General features: G+C 50.1%; 1 protein-coding gene across 1 annotated transcript in view; it reads right to left on the bottom strand.

The window, feature by feature from the left end:
• The window catches only part of LOC142474469 (alanine aminotransferase 2-like), a 143,724-nt gene that overhangs the window by 89,860 nt on the left and 38,251 nt on the right, over positions 1-15,613 (bottom strand). The window contains exons 6-8 of the mRNA XM_075580869.1: positions 11,574-11,817; positions 9,738-9,817; positions 4,929-5,068 (exon numbers count right to left, since the gene is read on the bottom strand). Coding sequence (XP_075436984.1) covers positions 4,929-5,068; positions 9,738-9,817; positions 11,574-11,817 — 464 coding nt within the window. The remainder of the gene's footprint in view (positions 1-4,928; positions 5,069-9,737; positions 9,818-11,573; positions 11,818-15,613) is intronic.

A 15,613-nucleotide genomic window follows, 5' to 3' on the forward strand; every position in this document is an offset into this window, starting at 1 on the left:
TATGTAGCACTGACGCTGTATATAGAAGCACGGGAGAGAGATAGCATAGGTACTGTTACTATGTAGCACTGTATATAGAAGCACGGGAGAGAGATAGCGTAGGTACTGTTATTATGTAGCACTGTATATAGAAGCACGGGAGAGAGATAGCATAGGTACTGTTACTATGTAGCACTGTATATAGAAGCACGGGAGAGAGATAGCATAGGTACTGTTACTATGTAGCACTGACGCTGTATATAGAAGCACGGGAGAGAGATAGCGTAGGTACTGTTACTATGAAGCACTGATGCTGTATATAGAACCACGGGAGAGAGATAGCGTAGGTACTGTTACTATGTAGCACTGACGCTGTATATAGAAGCACGGGAGAGAGATAGCATAGGTACTGTTACTATGTAGCACTGACGCTGTATATAGAAGCACGGGAGAGAGATAGTGTAGGTACTGTTACTATGTAGCACTGACAAAGTGTATAGAAGCACAGGAGAGAGATAGCATAGGTACTGTTACTATGTAGCACTGACGCTGTATATAGAAGCACGGGAGAGAGATAGCGTAGGTACTGTTACTATGTAGCACTGTATATAGATGCCCTGGAGAGAGATAGCATAGGTACTGTTACTATGTAGCACTGTATATAGAAGCACGGGAGATAGATAGCATAGGTACTGTTACTATGTAGCACTGACGCTGTATATAGAAGCACGGGAGAGAGATAGCATAGGTACTGTTACTATGTAGCACTGTATATAGAAGCACGGGAGAGAGATAGCGTAGGTACTGTTATTATGTAGCACTGTATATAGAAGCACGGGAGAGAGATAGCATAGGTACTGTTACTATGTAGCACTGTATATAGAAGCACGGGAGAGAGATAGCATAGGTACTGTTACTATGTAGCACTGACGCTGTATATAGAAGCACGGGAGAGAGATAGCGTAGGTACTGTTACTATGAAGCACTGACGCTGTATATAGAACCACGGGAGAGAGATAGCGTAGGTACTGTTACTATGTAGCACTGACGCTGTATATAGAAGCACGGGAGATAGATAGCATAGGTACTGTTACTATGTAGCACTGACGCTGTATATAGAAGCACGGGAGAGAGATAGCATAGGTACTTATACTATGTAGCACTGACGCTGTATATAGAAGCACGGGAGAGAGATAGTGTAGGTACTGTTACTATGTAGCACTGACACTGTGTAAAGAAGCACGGGAGAGAGATAGCATAGGTACTGTTACTATGTAGCACTGACGCTGTATATAGAAGCACGGGAGAGAGATAGCGTAGGTACTGTTACTATGTAGCACTGTATATAGATGCCCTGGAGAGAGATAGCATAGGTACAGTTACTATGTAGCACTGTATATAGAAGCACGGGAGATAGATAGCATAGGTACTGTTACTATGTAGCACTGACGCTGTATATAGAAGCACGGGAGAGAGATAGCATAGGTACTGTTACTATGTAGCACTGACGCTGTATATAGAAGCATGGGAGAGAGATGGCATAGGTACTGTTATTATGTAGCACTGACACTGTATATAGAAGCACGGGAGAGAGATAGCATAGGTACTGTTACTATGTAGCACTGACGCTGTATATAGAAGCACGGGAGAGAGATAGCATAGGTACTGTTATTATGTAGCACTGACGCTGTATATAGAAGCACGGGAGAGAGATAGCATAGGTACTGTTACTATGTAGCACTGTATATAGAAGCACGGGAGAGAGATAGCGTAGGTACTGTTATTATGTAGCACTGTATATAGAAGCACGGGAGAGAGATAGCATAGGTACTGTTACTATGTAGCACTGTATATAGAAGCACGGGAGAGAGATAGCATAGGTACTGTTACTATGTAGCACTGACGCTGTATATAGAAGCACGGGAGAGAGATAGCGTAGGTACTGTTACTATGAAGCACTGATGCTGTATATAGAACCACGGGAGAGAGATAGCGTAGGTACTGTTACTATGTAGCACTGACGCTGTATATAGAAGCACGGGAGATAGATAGCATAGGTACTGTTACTATGTAGCACTGACGCTGTATATAGAAGCACAGGAGAGAGATAGCATAGGTACTGTTACTATGTAGCACTGACGCTGTATATAGAAGCACGGGAGAGAGATAGCATAGGTACTGTTACTATGTAGCACTGACGCTGTATATAGAAGCACGGGAGAGAGATAGCATAGGTACTGTTACTATGTAGCACTGTATATAGAAGCACGGGAGAGAGATAGCGTAGGTACTGTTATTATGTAGCACTGTATATAGAAGCACGGGAGAGAGATAGCATAGGTACTGTTACTATGTAGCACTGTATATAGAAGCACGGGAGAGAGATAGCATAGGTACTGTTACTATGTAGCACTGACGCTGTATATAGAAGCACGGGAGAGAGATAGTGTAGGTACTGTTACTATGTAGCACTGACACTGTGTAAAGAAGCACGGGAGAGAGATAGCATAGGTACTGTTACTATGTAGCACTGACGCTGTATATAGAAGCACGGGAGAGAGATAGCGTAGGTACTGTTACTATGTAGCACTGTATATAGATGCCCTGGAGAGAGATAGCATAGGTACTGTTACTATGTAGCACTGTATATAGAAGCACGGGAGATAGATAGCATAGGTACTGTTACTATGTAGCACTGACGCTGTATATAGAAGCACGGGAGAGAGATAGCATAGGTACTGTTACTATGTAGCACTGACGCTGTATATAGAAGCATGGGAGAGAGATAGCATAGGTACTGTTATTATGTAGCACTGTATATAGAAGCACGGGAGAGAGATAGCATAGGTACTGTTATTATGTAGCACTGTATATAGAAGCACGGGAGAGAGATAGCGTAAGGTACTGTTACTATGTAGCACTGTATATAGATGCCCGGGAGAGAGATAGCATAGGTACTGTTATTATGTAGCACTGACGCTGTATATAGAAGCACGGGAGAGAGATAGCATAGGTACTGTTATTATGTAGCACTGTATATAGAAGCACGGGAGAGAAATAGCATAGGTACTGTTACTATGTAGCACTGTATATAGAAGCACGGGAGAGAGATAGCGTAGACACTGTTACTATGTAGCACTGACGCTGTATAAAGAAGCACGGGAGAGAGATAGCATAGGTACTGTTATTATGTAGCACTGACACTGTATATAGAAGCACAGGAGAGAGATAGCATAGGTACTGTTACTATGTAGCACTGATGCTGTATATAGAAGCACGGGAGAGAGATAGCATAGGTACTGTTACTATGTAGCACTGTATATAGAAGCACGGGAGAGAGATAGCATAGGTACTGTTACTATGTAGCACTGACGCTGTATATAGAAGCACGGGAGAGAGATAGCATAGGTACTGTTACTATGTAGCACTGACACTGTATATAGAAGCACGGGAGGGAGATAGCATAGGTACTGTTACTATGTAGCACTGTATATAGAAGCACGGGAGAGAGATAAAATAGGTAACGTTACTATGTAGCACTGACGCTGTGTATAGAAGCACGGGAGAGAGATAGCATAGGTACTGTTATTATGTAGCACTGTATATAGAAGCACAGGAGAGAGATAGCATAGGTACTGTTACTATGTATCACTGACACTGTGTATACCTCCAAACCTCAGTTAGCACAGGGGTTCTCAACTCCAGTCCTCAAGAACACCCCTGCTTCAGCACAGGTGCTGCAGTCTTCAGTGGAGCCACTGATTAAGCCGCCTGTGCTGAATAAAGAGTCCTGATTTAAAGAGACAGTGTGGAGACTGGAATCTAATCCCTGGGAGGGAAGTTCTGCTGTAGGGATTCCACCCCTTATCCCTGGGGCCTGCAGGAGATGAAGGCGCTGCACCATTAAGAAGAACGGAGCCACTGATTAAGCCACCTGTGCTGAATAAAGAGTCCTGATTTAAAGAGACAGTTGTGTGAGACTGGAATCTCATCCCTGGGAGGGAAGTTCTGCTTCAGGGGTTCCACCACAAAAGCCTGTGGCCTGCAGGAGATGGAGGCGCTGCACCATTAAGAAGAACGGAGGCACTACCCCAGAAACCTGTCCTGTTGTCCCCAATGTTATGTCGGGAGACTCAGGCCCTCCTGTTGCCAGCAGGTACGCACCACACACGTAACGGGAGAGTTAGTTCCCCTAGAGGACCCTATCTGAGGTTGGGGTGGGGGGAGTGGGAAGGCGTTACAACGTGCATGTAAGAGACGTGTGCAGAGATACGCAATGGAGACCGTTTTTAAGGTGAAATTAAAATAAGGTTTATTGCCTGTTCCCTTAAATAGTACAGCACACAGAAATATACGAAAACAAAAAACGCCTATCCCTGTGTACGGGTAACTTACTTCCCCAGTACCTATCTCCAGGGCTGGAGTGATTATCCCATTCCCACCCTATTCCCCAAAGTCTCAAGAGATACCTTACAGCAGGTGTCCTTTCATGTCAGTCTCTGGTATGTTCCTGGGTCCAGGAATATAGGTCTCTGGGTGTCTTGATCTCAGCACAGCCTTTCTGCTCAAGACCTCTCTCCTCTTGTCAACACCTTTGTGTACTGAGGAAAATCTCCCTCCTGTTTCTGGGAACAGGCTTTTTCTAACAGAGTCTTAATCAGCCAGGTGGAGTCTGACTAATTGCAGGTGTGCCATTAACCAGCACACTGCTGGATTAGAGGCACGTTTCTTTAACCGGGACAAGTCCCTGTTACAGGGCACTTACTGTATATGGGGTCTCTCTCTTAGCTGCAGTTATGCCAAACGGAAATGTCTGATTTGAGAAAGAATTGTGCAAGTGTGGACCAAAGCTGGTAAGTTTTGTCAAATTGTGCAATTGTTTTGTACACCGCGGCATAAAGCCAGCAATGCACCACAGCGTCACTGGCAGGACAGGGGGACATTATACTCACTCTCCGATGACTCCCTTGGAGATGGAATAGACTGACACAAGTTGTACTCGCTCTGAGAACTGAGGTCCCATCTCAAACAGAACCTTCTTAAAGGAGTGGAAAGTGCAGCCCGGAGCAAAGACATTGTCCTGGTAAACCTGGGCGAGGGAAGGGAATAAAATGTCTGAGAGAGGCGTTACGTGTCACAAAGCCATGTATAGGGCAGGGGTGGGCAACTCCCATCCTCAAGGGCCACTAACAGGGCAGGTTTTCAGGATATCCCGTGTAGTGTGACACAGAGATAGAAGAACGTATGGTTCGCCGTAGTGTGAAAGAGATAGAAGAACGTATGGCTCGCCGTACAGTGACACAGGGATAGAAGACCGTATCGCTCGCCGTAGAGTGACAGAGAGATAGAAGAACGTATGGCTCGCCGTAGAGTGACACAGGGATAGAAGAACGTATCGTTCTCTGTAGAGTGGCACAGAGGAACAATGTCCTGCAATGAGACAGTCTTCCAGTGAGTGAGGCAGCATTTCATTGAATGAGACTCCCTTCAAGGGATTTAGACTATTTCTAGAGAGGGAGACTACCATAAAATCAGTGAGACTAACCCTAATGAGTGAGACTGCCATCCAATCAGTGGGACTAACCCTAATGAGTGAGACTGCCATCCAATCAGTGAGACTAACCCTTATGAGTGAGACTGCCATCCAATCAGTGAGACTAACCCTAATGAGTGAGACTTCCATCCAATCAGTGAGACTGCCATCCAATGAGTGAGGCTGCCCCTAATCAGTGAGACTGCCATCCAATCAGTGAGATTGCCCTAATTAGTGAGACTGCCATCCAATGAGTGAGGCTGCCCCTAATTAGTGAGACTGCCATCCAATGTGTGAGGCTGCCATCCAATGAATGAGGCTGCCCCTAATTAGTGAGACTGCCATCTAATCAGTGAGACTAACCCTAATGAGTGAGACTGCCATCCAATCAGTGAGACTGCCATCTAATGAGTGAGGCTGCCATCCAATGAGTGAGACTGTCCCTAATCAGTGAGACTGCCATCCAATCAGTGAGACTGCCCTAATTAGTGAGACTGCCATCCAATGAGTGAGGCTGCCCCTAATTAGTGAGACTGCCATCCAATGAGTGAGGCTGCCCCTAATTAGTGAAACTGCCATCCAATGAGTGAGACTGCCCTAATTAGTGAGACTGCCATCCAATGAGTGAGGCTGCCCCTAATTAGTGAGACTGCCATATAATCAGTGACACTAACCCTAATGAGTGAGACTGCCATCCAATCAGTGAGACTGCCATCCAATGAGTGAGACTGCCCCTAATCAGTGAGACTGCCATCCAATCAGTGAGACTGCCCATATTAGTGAGACTGCCATCCAATGAGTGAGGCTGCCCCTAATTAGTGAGACTGCCATCTAATCAGTGAGACTAACCCTAATGAGTGAGACTGCCATCCAATCAGTGAGACTGCCATCCAATGAGTGAGACTGCCCCTAATCAGTGAGACTGCCATCCAATCAGTGAGACTGCCCTAATTAGTGAGACTGCCATCCAATGAGTGAGGCTGCCCCTAATTAGTGAGACTGCCATCCAATGTGTGAGGCTGCCATCCAATGAATGAGGCTGCCCCTAATTAGTGAGACTAACCCTAATGAGTCAGACTGCCATCCAATCAGTGAGACTGCCATCCAATGAGTGAGACTGTCCCTAATCAGTGAGACTGCCATCCAATCAGTGAGACTGCCCTAATTAGTGAGGCTGCCATCCAATGAGTGAGGCTGCCCCTAATTAGTGAGACTGCCATCCAATGAGTGAGACTGCCCTAATTAGTGAGACTGCCATCCAATGAGTGAGGCTGCCCCTAATTAGTGAGACTGCCATCTAATCAGTGAGACTAACCCTAATGAGTGAGACTGCCATCCAATCCGTGAGACTGCCATCCAATGAGTGAGACTGCCCCTAATCAGTGAGACTGCCATCCAATCAGTGAGACTGCCCTAATTAGTGAGACTGCCATCCAATGAGTGAGGCTGCCCCTAATTAGTGAGACTGCCATCCAATCAGTGACACTGCCATCCAATCAGTGACACTGCCATCCAATCAGTGACACTGCCATCCAATCAGTGACACTGCCATCCAATGTGTGAGGCTGCCATCCAATGAGTGAGGCTGCCCTAATTAGTGAGACTGCCATCCAATGAGTGAGGCTGCCCCTAATTAGTGAGACTGCCATCCAATGAGTGATGCTGCCCTAATTAGTGAGACTGCCATCCAATGAGTGAGGCTGCCCCTAATTAGTGAGACTGCCATCCAATGAGTGAGGCTGCCCTAATTAGTGAGACTGCCATCCAATGAGTGAGGCTGCCCCTAATTAGTGAGACTGCCATCCAATGAGTGATGCTGCCCTAATTAGTGAGACTGCCATCCAATGAGTGAGGCTGCCCCTAATTAGTGAGACTGCCATCCAATGAGTGAGGCTGCCCTAATTAGTGAGACTGCCATCCAATGAGTGAGGCTGCCCCTAATTAGTGAGACTGCCATCCAATGAGTGAGGCTGACCCTAATTAGTGAGACTGCCATCCAATGAGTGAGGCTGCCCCTAATTAGTGAGACTGCCATCCAATGAGTGAGGCTGCCCTAATTAGTGAGACTGCCATCCAATGAGTGAGGCTGCCCCTAATTAGTGAGACTGCCATCCAATGAGTGAGGCTGCCCCTAATTAGTGAGACTGCCATCCAATGAGTGAGACTGCCCCTAATCAGTGAGACTGCCATCCAATCAGTGAGACTGCCCTAATTAGTGAGACTGCCATCCAATGAGTGAGGCTGCCCCTAATTAGTGAGACTGCCATCCAATCAGTGACACTGCCATCCAATCAGTGACACTGCCATCCAATCAGTGACACTGCCATCCAATCAGTGACACTGCCATCCAATGTGTGAGGCTGCCATCCAATGAGTGAGGCTGCCCTAATTAGTGAGACTGCCATCCAATGAGTGAGGCTGCCCCTAATTAGTGAGACTGCCATCCAATGAGTGATGCTGCCCTAATTAGTGAGACTGCCATCCAATGAGTGAGGCTGCCCCTAATTAGTGAGACTGCCATCCAATGAGTGAGGCTGCCCTAATTAGTGAGACTGCCATCCAATGAGTGAGGCTGCCCCTAATTAGTGAGACTGCCATCCAATGAGTGATGCTGCCCTAATTAGTGAGACTGCCATCCAATGAGTGAGGCTGCCCCTAATTAGTGAGACTGCCATCCAATGAGTGAGGCTGCCCTAATTAGTGAGACTGCCATCCAATGAGTGAGGCTGCCCCTAATTAGTGAGACTGCCATCCAATGAGTGAGGCTGACCCTAATTAGTGAGACTGCCATCCAATGAGTGAGGCTGCCCCTAATTAGTGAGACTGCCATCCAATGAGTGAGGCTGCCCTAATTAGTGAGACTGCCATCCAATGAGTGAGGCTGCCCCTAATTAGTGAGACTGCCATCCAATGAGTGAGGCTGCCCCTAATTAGTGAGACTGCCATCCAATGAGTGAGGCTGCCCTAATTAGTGAGACTGCCATCCAATGAGTGAGGCTGCCCTTAATTAGTGAGACTGCCATCCAATGAGTGAGGCTGCCCCTAATTAGTGAGACTGCCATCCAATGAGTGAGGCTGCCCCTAATTAGTGAGACTGCCATCCAATGAGTGAGGCTGCCCTAATTAGTGAGACTGCCATCCAATGAGTGAGGCTGCCCCTAATTAGTGAGACTGCCATCCAATGAGTGAGACTGCCCTAATTAGTGAGACTGCCATCCAATGAGTGAGGCTGCCCCTAATTAGTGAGACTGCCATCTAATCAGTGAGACTAACCCTAATGAGTGAGACTGCCATCCAATCAGTGAGACTGCCATCCAATGAGTGAGACTGCCCCTAATCAGTGAGACTGCCATCCAATCAGTGAGACTGCCCTAATTAGTGAGACTGCCATCCAATGAGTGAGGCTGCCCCTAATTAGTGAGACTGCCATCCAATCAGTGACACTGCCATCCAATCAGTGACACTGCCATCCAATCAGTGACACTGCCATCCAATCAGTGACACTGCCATCCAATCAGTGACACTGCCATCCAATGTGTGAGGCTGCCATCCAATGAGTGAGGCTGCCCCTAATTAGTGAGACTGCCATCCAATGAGTGAGGCTGCCCCTAATTAGTGAGACTGCCATCCAATGAGTGAGGCTGCCCTAATTAGTGAGACTGCCATCCAATGAGTGAGGCTGCCCCTAATTAGTGAGACTGCCATCCAATGAGTGAGGCTGCCCCTAATTAGTGAGACTGCCATCCAATGAGTGAGGCTGCCCTAATTAGTGAGACTCCCATCCAATGAGTGAGGCTGCCCCTAATTAGTGAGACTGCCATCCAATGAGTGAGGCTGCCCCTAATTAGTGAGACTGCCATCCAATGAGTGAGGCTGCCCCTAATTAGTGAGACTGCCATCCAATGAGTGAGGCTGCCCTTATTAGTGAGACTGCCATCCAATGAGTGAGGCTGCCATAATTAGTGAGACTGCCATCCAATGAGTGAGGCTGCCCCTAATTAGTGAGACTGCCATCCAATGAGTGAGGCTGCCCCTAATTAGTGAGACTGCCATCCAATGAGTGAGGCTGCCCCTAATTAGTGAGACGGCCATCCAATGAGTGAGGCTGCCCTAATTAGTGAGACTGCCATCCAATGAGTGAGGCTTGACAGACAGAGTTCCCCCATCACCAAGGTTCACTCCACTGAGTATAAGGTGCTAATATCAACAAGAAACCCCAGCCTACCTCATCAGCAAACAGGAGCAGGTTTTCTTCAGCAGCCAATCGGATCACGTCTTCTATACATTCCCTGCTCAGGACCTGGCCTGTAAAAAGTTAATGTGTAATCAGGTGCAGAACGCACCGGGAACCCCAGATTTGTGATAACAGATGTCAATGCGTCACCATCCTGCCCCTCAGAACATGAACGTGCTGGCGTATGGAGTGATCTGAGTATGACTGCCACGCCGACCCCTTCAAGCTTTTTTTTATTGATTTTAGCAGGAAAGATACTTTTGGATAAGCATCTAGTACCTCTATAGCATAAAGCTGGCAATGTGTAGAGATACTCGGCATTGATGTATTTTCAGGTGGGCTAAAATGTCCAGTTTGAGCTGAACCTACAGCTTCCGCTTGTGGGCGATGCTTAAGTGAATGTGTAAGGGGGAGAGTGTCCTTAAGTAATGGTGCTATTCCATAAGTGAATGTGTAAGGGGGGGAGTGTCCTTAAGTAATGGTGCTATTCCATAAGTGAATGTGTAAGGGGGGGGGGGGGGGTGTCCTTAAGTAATGGTGCTATTCCATAAGTGAATGTGTAGGGGGGAGTGTCCTTAAGTAATGGTGCTATTCCATAAGTGAATGTGTAGGGGGGGGGAGAGTGTCCTTAAGTAATGGTGCTATTCCATAAGTGAATGTGTAGGGGGGAGTGTCCTTAAGTAATGGTGCTATTCCATAAGTGAATGTGTAGGGGGGGGGGAGAGTGTCCTTAAGTAATGGTGCTATTCCATAAGTGAATGTGTAGGGGGGGGAGTGTGTCCTTAAGTAATGGTGCTATTCCATAAGTGAATGTGTAGGGGGAGTGTCCTTAAGTAATGGTGCTATTCCATAAGTGGATGTGTAGGGGGGAGTGTCCTTAAGTAATGGTGCTATTCCATAAGTGAATGTGTAGGGGGGAGAGTGTCCTTAAGTAATGGTGCTATTCCATAAGTGAATGTGTAGGGGGGGGGGGAGTGTGTCCTTAAGTAATGGTGCTATTCCATAAGTGAATGTGTAGGGGGGAGTGTGTCCTTAAGTAATGGTGCTATTCCATACGTGAATGTGTAGGGGGAGTGTCCTTAAGTAATGGTGCTATTCCATAAGTGAATGTGTAGGGGGAGTGTCCTTAAGTAATGGTGCTATTCCATAAGTGAATGTGTAGGGAGGGGGGAGTGTCCTTAAGTAATTATGCTATTCCATAAGTGAATGTGTAGGCGGGAGTGTCCTTAAGTAATGGTGCTATTCCATAAGTGAATGTGTAGGGGAGGAGGGTGTCCTTAAGTAATGGTGCTATTCCATAAGTGAATGTGTAGGGGGGGAGTGTCCTTAAGTAATGGTGCTATTTCATACGCGAATGTGTAGGGGGGAGTGTCCTTAAGTAATGGTGCTATTCCATACGTGAATGTGTAGGGAGGGGGGAGTGTGTCCTTAAGTAATGGTGCTATTCCATAAGTGAATGTGTAGGGAGGGGGGAGTGACCTTAAGTAATTATGCTATTCCATAAGTGAATGTGTAGGGGGGAAAGTCCTTAAGTAATAATGCTATTCCATAAGTGAATGTGTAGAGGGGAGAGTGTCCTTAAGTAATTATGCTATTCCATAAGTGAATGTGTAGGGGGGAGTGTCCTTAAGTAATGGTGCTATTCCATAAGTGAATGTGTAAGTGGGGGAGTATCCTTAAGTAATGGTGCTATTCCATAAGTGAATGTGTCTTTGCACTGGTGTTTTTTATTCTCTTTAGATTGTAAGCTCCTATGGGCAGGGGAATCCTTACCCCCCCCCCCCTTGTACCTACGCCATGTGTATAGCTAGATAATAATGACCTTACCGGTTGGGTTCCCCGGGTTGGTGATGCACAGGACCTTGGGGTTGCAGTGTTCCCTTGCTGCGTACAGAGACTCCCGTACACTGTGCACATTCAGTGCCCATCTGCACTCCTCGTCCAGGCTGTATTCCACCTTCACTGCACCGGCCATCACAATGGCGCCCGCGTAGACCGGGCACTGCGGCACCGAGATCAGGATGCCTGTTCTCAACGGCTCCTCTTTATTGACCAAGAAGGACAGCACACACTGCGGAGAGAGCAGGGGAGCGACCGTTAGCTCACAGGATGCAGCGCACACACTGCGGAGAGAGCAGGGGAGTGACATGTGAGCTCACAGGATGCAGTGCACACACTGCGGAGAGAGCAGGGGAGCGACATGTGAGCTCACAGGATGCAGCGCACACACTGCGGAGAGAGCAGGGGAGCGACCGTTAGCTCACAGGATGCAGTGCACACACTGCGGAGAGAGCAGGGGTGCGACCGTTAGCTCACAGGATGCAGTGCACACACTGCGGAGAGAGCAGGGGAGTGACATGTGAGCTCACAGGATGCAGTGCACACACTGCGGAGAGAGCAGGGGAGCGACCGTTAGCTCACAGGATGCAGTGCACACACTGCGGAGAGAGCAGGGGAGCGACCGTTAGCTCACAGGATGCAGTGCACACACTGCGGAGAGAGCAGGGGAGTGACATGTGAGCTCACACGATACAGTGCACACACTGCGGAGAGAGCAGGGGAGCGACCGTTAGCTCACAGGATGCAGTGCACACACTGCGGAGAGAGCAGGAGAGCGACCGTTAGCTCACAGGATGCAGTGCACACACTGCAGAGAGAGCAGGGGAGCGACCGTTAGCTCACAGGATGCAGTGCACACTGCGGAGAGAGCAGGAGAGCGACCGTTAGCTCACAGGATGCAGTGCACACACTGCAGAGAGAGCAGGAGAGCGACCGTTAGCTCACAGGATGCAGTGCACACACTGCAGAGAGAGCAGGGGAGCGACCGTTAGCTCACAGGATGCAGTGCACACACTGCGGAGAGAGCAGGGGAGTGACATGTGAGCTCACAGGATGCAGTGCACACACTGCGGAGAGAGCAGGGGAGCGACCGTTAGCTCACAGGATGCAGTGCACACACTGCGGAGAGAGCAGGAGAGCGACCGTTAGCTCACAGGATGCAGTGCACACACTGCAGAGAGAGCAGGGGAGCGACCGTTAGCTCACAGGATGCAGTGCACACACTGCAGAGAGAGCAGGGGAGCGACCGTTAGCTCACAGGATGCAGTGCACACACTGCGGAGAGAGCAGGGGAGCGACCGTTAGCTCACAGGATGCAGCGCACACACTGCGGAGAGAGCCGGGGAGCGACCGTTAGCTCACAGGATGCAGTGCACACACTGCAGAGAGAGCAGGGGAGCGACCGTTAGCTCACAGGATGCAGTGCACACTGCGTAGAGAGCAGGGGAGCGACCGTTAGCTCACAGGATGCAGCACACACTGCGGAGAGAGCAGGGGAGCGACCGTTAGCTCACAGGATGCAGTGCACACACTGCGGAGAGAGCAGGGGAGCGACCGTTAGCTCACAGGATACAGTGCACACACTGCGGAGAGAGCAGGGGTGCGACCGTTAGCTCACAGGATGCAGTGCACACACTGCAGAGAGAGCAGGGGAGCGACATGTGAGCTCACAGGATGCAGTGCACACTGCGGAGAGAGCAGGGGAGTGACCGTTAGCTCACAGGATGCAGTGCACACACTGCAGAGAGAGCAAGGGAGCGACATGTGAGCTCACAGGATGAAGTGCACACACTGCGGAGAGAGCAGGGGAGCGACCGTTAGCTCACAGGATGCAGCGCACACACTGCGGAGAGAGCAGGGGAGCGACCGTTAGCTCACAGGATGCAGTGCACACTGCGGAGAGAGCAGGAGAGCGACCGTTAGCTCACAGGATGCAGTGCACACACTGCAGAGAGAGCAGGAGAGCGACCGTTAGCTCACAGGATGCAGTGCACACACTGCAGAGAGAGCAGGGGAGCGACCGTTAGCTCACAGGATGCAGTGCACACACTGCGGAGAGAGCAGGAGAGCGACCGTTAGCTCACAGGATGCAGTGCACACACTGCGGAGAGAGCAGGAGAGCGACCGTTAGCTCACAGGATGCAGTGCACACACTGCAGAGAGAGCAGGGGAGCGACCGTTAGCTCACAGGATGCAGTGCACACTGCGGAGAGAGCAGGAGAGCGACCGTTAGCTCACAGGATGCAGTGCACACACTGCAGAGAGAGCAGGAGAGCGACCGTTAGCTCACAGGATGCAGTGCACACACTGCAGAGAGAGCAGGGGAGCGACCGTTAGCTCACAGGATGCAGTGCACACACTGCGGAGAGAGCAGGAGAGCGACCGTTAGCTCACAGGATGCAGTGCACACACTGCAGAGAGAGCAGGGGAGCGACCGTTAGCTCACAGGATGCACTGCACACACTGCGGAGAGAGCAGGGGAGCGACCGTTAGCTCACAGGATGCAGCGCACACACTGCGGAGAGAGCCGGGGAGCGACCGTTAGCTCACAGGATGCAGTGCACACACTGCAGAGAGAGCAGGGGAGCGACCGTTAGCTCACAGGATACAGTGCACACACTGCGGAGAGAGCAGGGGTGCGACCGTTAGCTCACAGGATGCAGCACACACTGCGGAGAGAGCAGGGGAGCGACCGTTAGCTCACAGGATGCAGTGCACACACTGCGGAGAGAGCAGGAGAGCGACCGTTAGCTCACAGGATGCAGTGCACACACTGCAGAGAGAGCAGGAGAGCGACCGTTAGCTCACAGGATGCAGCACACACTGCGGAGAGAGCAGGGGAGCGACCGTTAGCTCACAGGATGCAGTGCACACACTGCGGAGAGAGCAGGAGAGCGACCGTTAGCTCACAGGATGCAGTGCACACACTGCGGAGAGAGCAGGAGAGCGACCGTTAGCTCACAGGATGCAGTGCACACACTGCAGAGAGAGCAGGGGAGCGACATGTGAGCTCACAGGATACAGTGCACACACTGCGGAGAGAGCAGGGGTGCGACCGTTAGCTCACAGGATGCAGCACACACTGCGGAGAGAGCAGGGGAGCGACCGTTAGCTCACAGGATGCAGTGCACACACTGCGGAGAGAGCAGGAGAGCGACCGTTAGCTCACAGGATGCAGTGCACACACTGCGGAGAGAGCAGGAGAGCGACCGTTAGCTCACAGGATGCAGTGCACACACTGCAGAGAGAGCAGGGGAGCGACATGTGAGCTCACAGGATGCAGTGCACACTGCGGAGAGAGCAGGGGAGTGACCGTTAGCTCACAGGATGCAGTGCACACACTGCGGAGAGAGCAGGGGAGTGACCGTTAGCTCACAGGATGCAGTGCACACACTGCGGAGAGAGCAGGGGAGTGACCGTGAGCTCACAGGATGCAGTGCACACACTGCGGAGAGAGCAGGGGAGCGACCGTTAGCTCACAGGATGCAGCGCACACACTGCGGAGAGAGCAGGGGAGCGACCGTTAGCTCACAGGATGCAGTGCACACACTGCGGAGAGAGCAGGGGTGCGACCGTTAGCTCACAGGATGCAGTGCACACACTGCGGAGAGAGCAGGGGAGCGACCGTTAGCTCACAGGATGCAGTGCACACACTGCGGAGAGAGCAGGGGAGCGACCGTTAGCTCACAGGATGCAGTGCACACACTGCGGAGAGAGCAGGGGAGCGACCGTTAGCTCACAGGATGCAGTGCACACACTGCGGAGAGAGCAGGGGAGCGACCGTTAGCTCACAGGATGTAGTGCACACACTGCGGAGAGAGCAGGGGAGCGACCGTTAGCTCACAGGATGAAGTGCACACACTGCGGAGAGAGCAGGGGAGCGACCGTTAGCTCACAGGATGCAGTGCACACACTGCGGAGAGAGCAGGGGAGCGACCGTTAGCTCACAGGATGCAGTGCACACACTGCGGAGAGAGCAGGGGAGCGACATGTGAGCTCACAGGATGAAGTGCACACACTGCGGAGAG

The sequence above is a fragment of the Ascaphus truei genome, chromosome 2 (assembly GCF_040206685.1).
Source record: "Ascaphus truei isolate aAscTru1 chromosome 2, aAscTru1.hap1, whole genome shotgun sequence".
Lineage (NCBI taxonomy): Eukaryota > Metazoa > Chordata > Amphibia > Anura > Ascaphidae > Ascaphus > Ascaphus truei.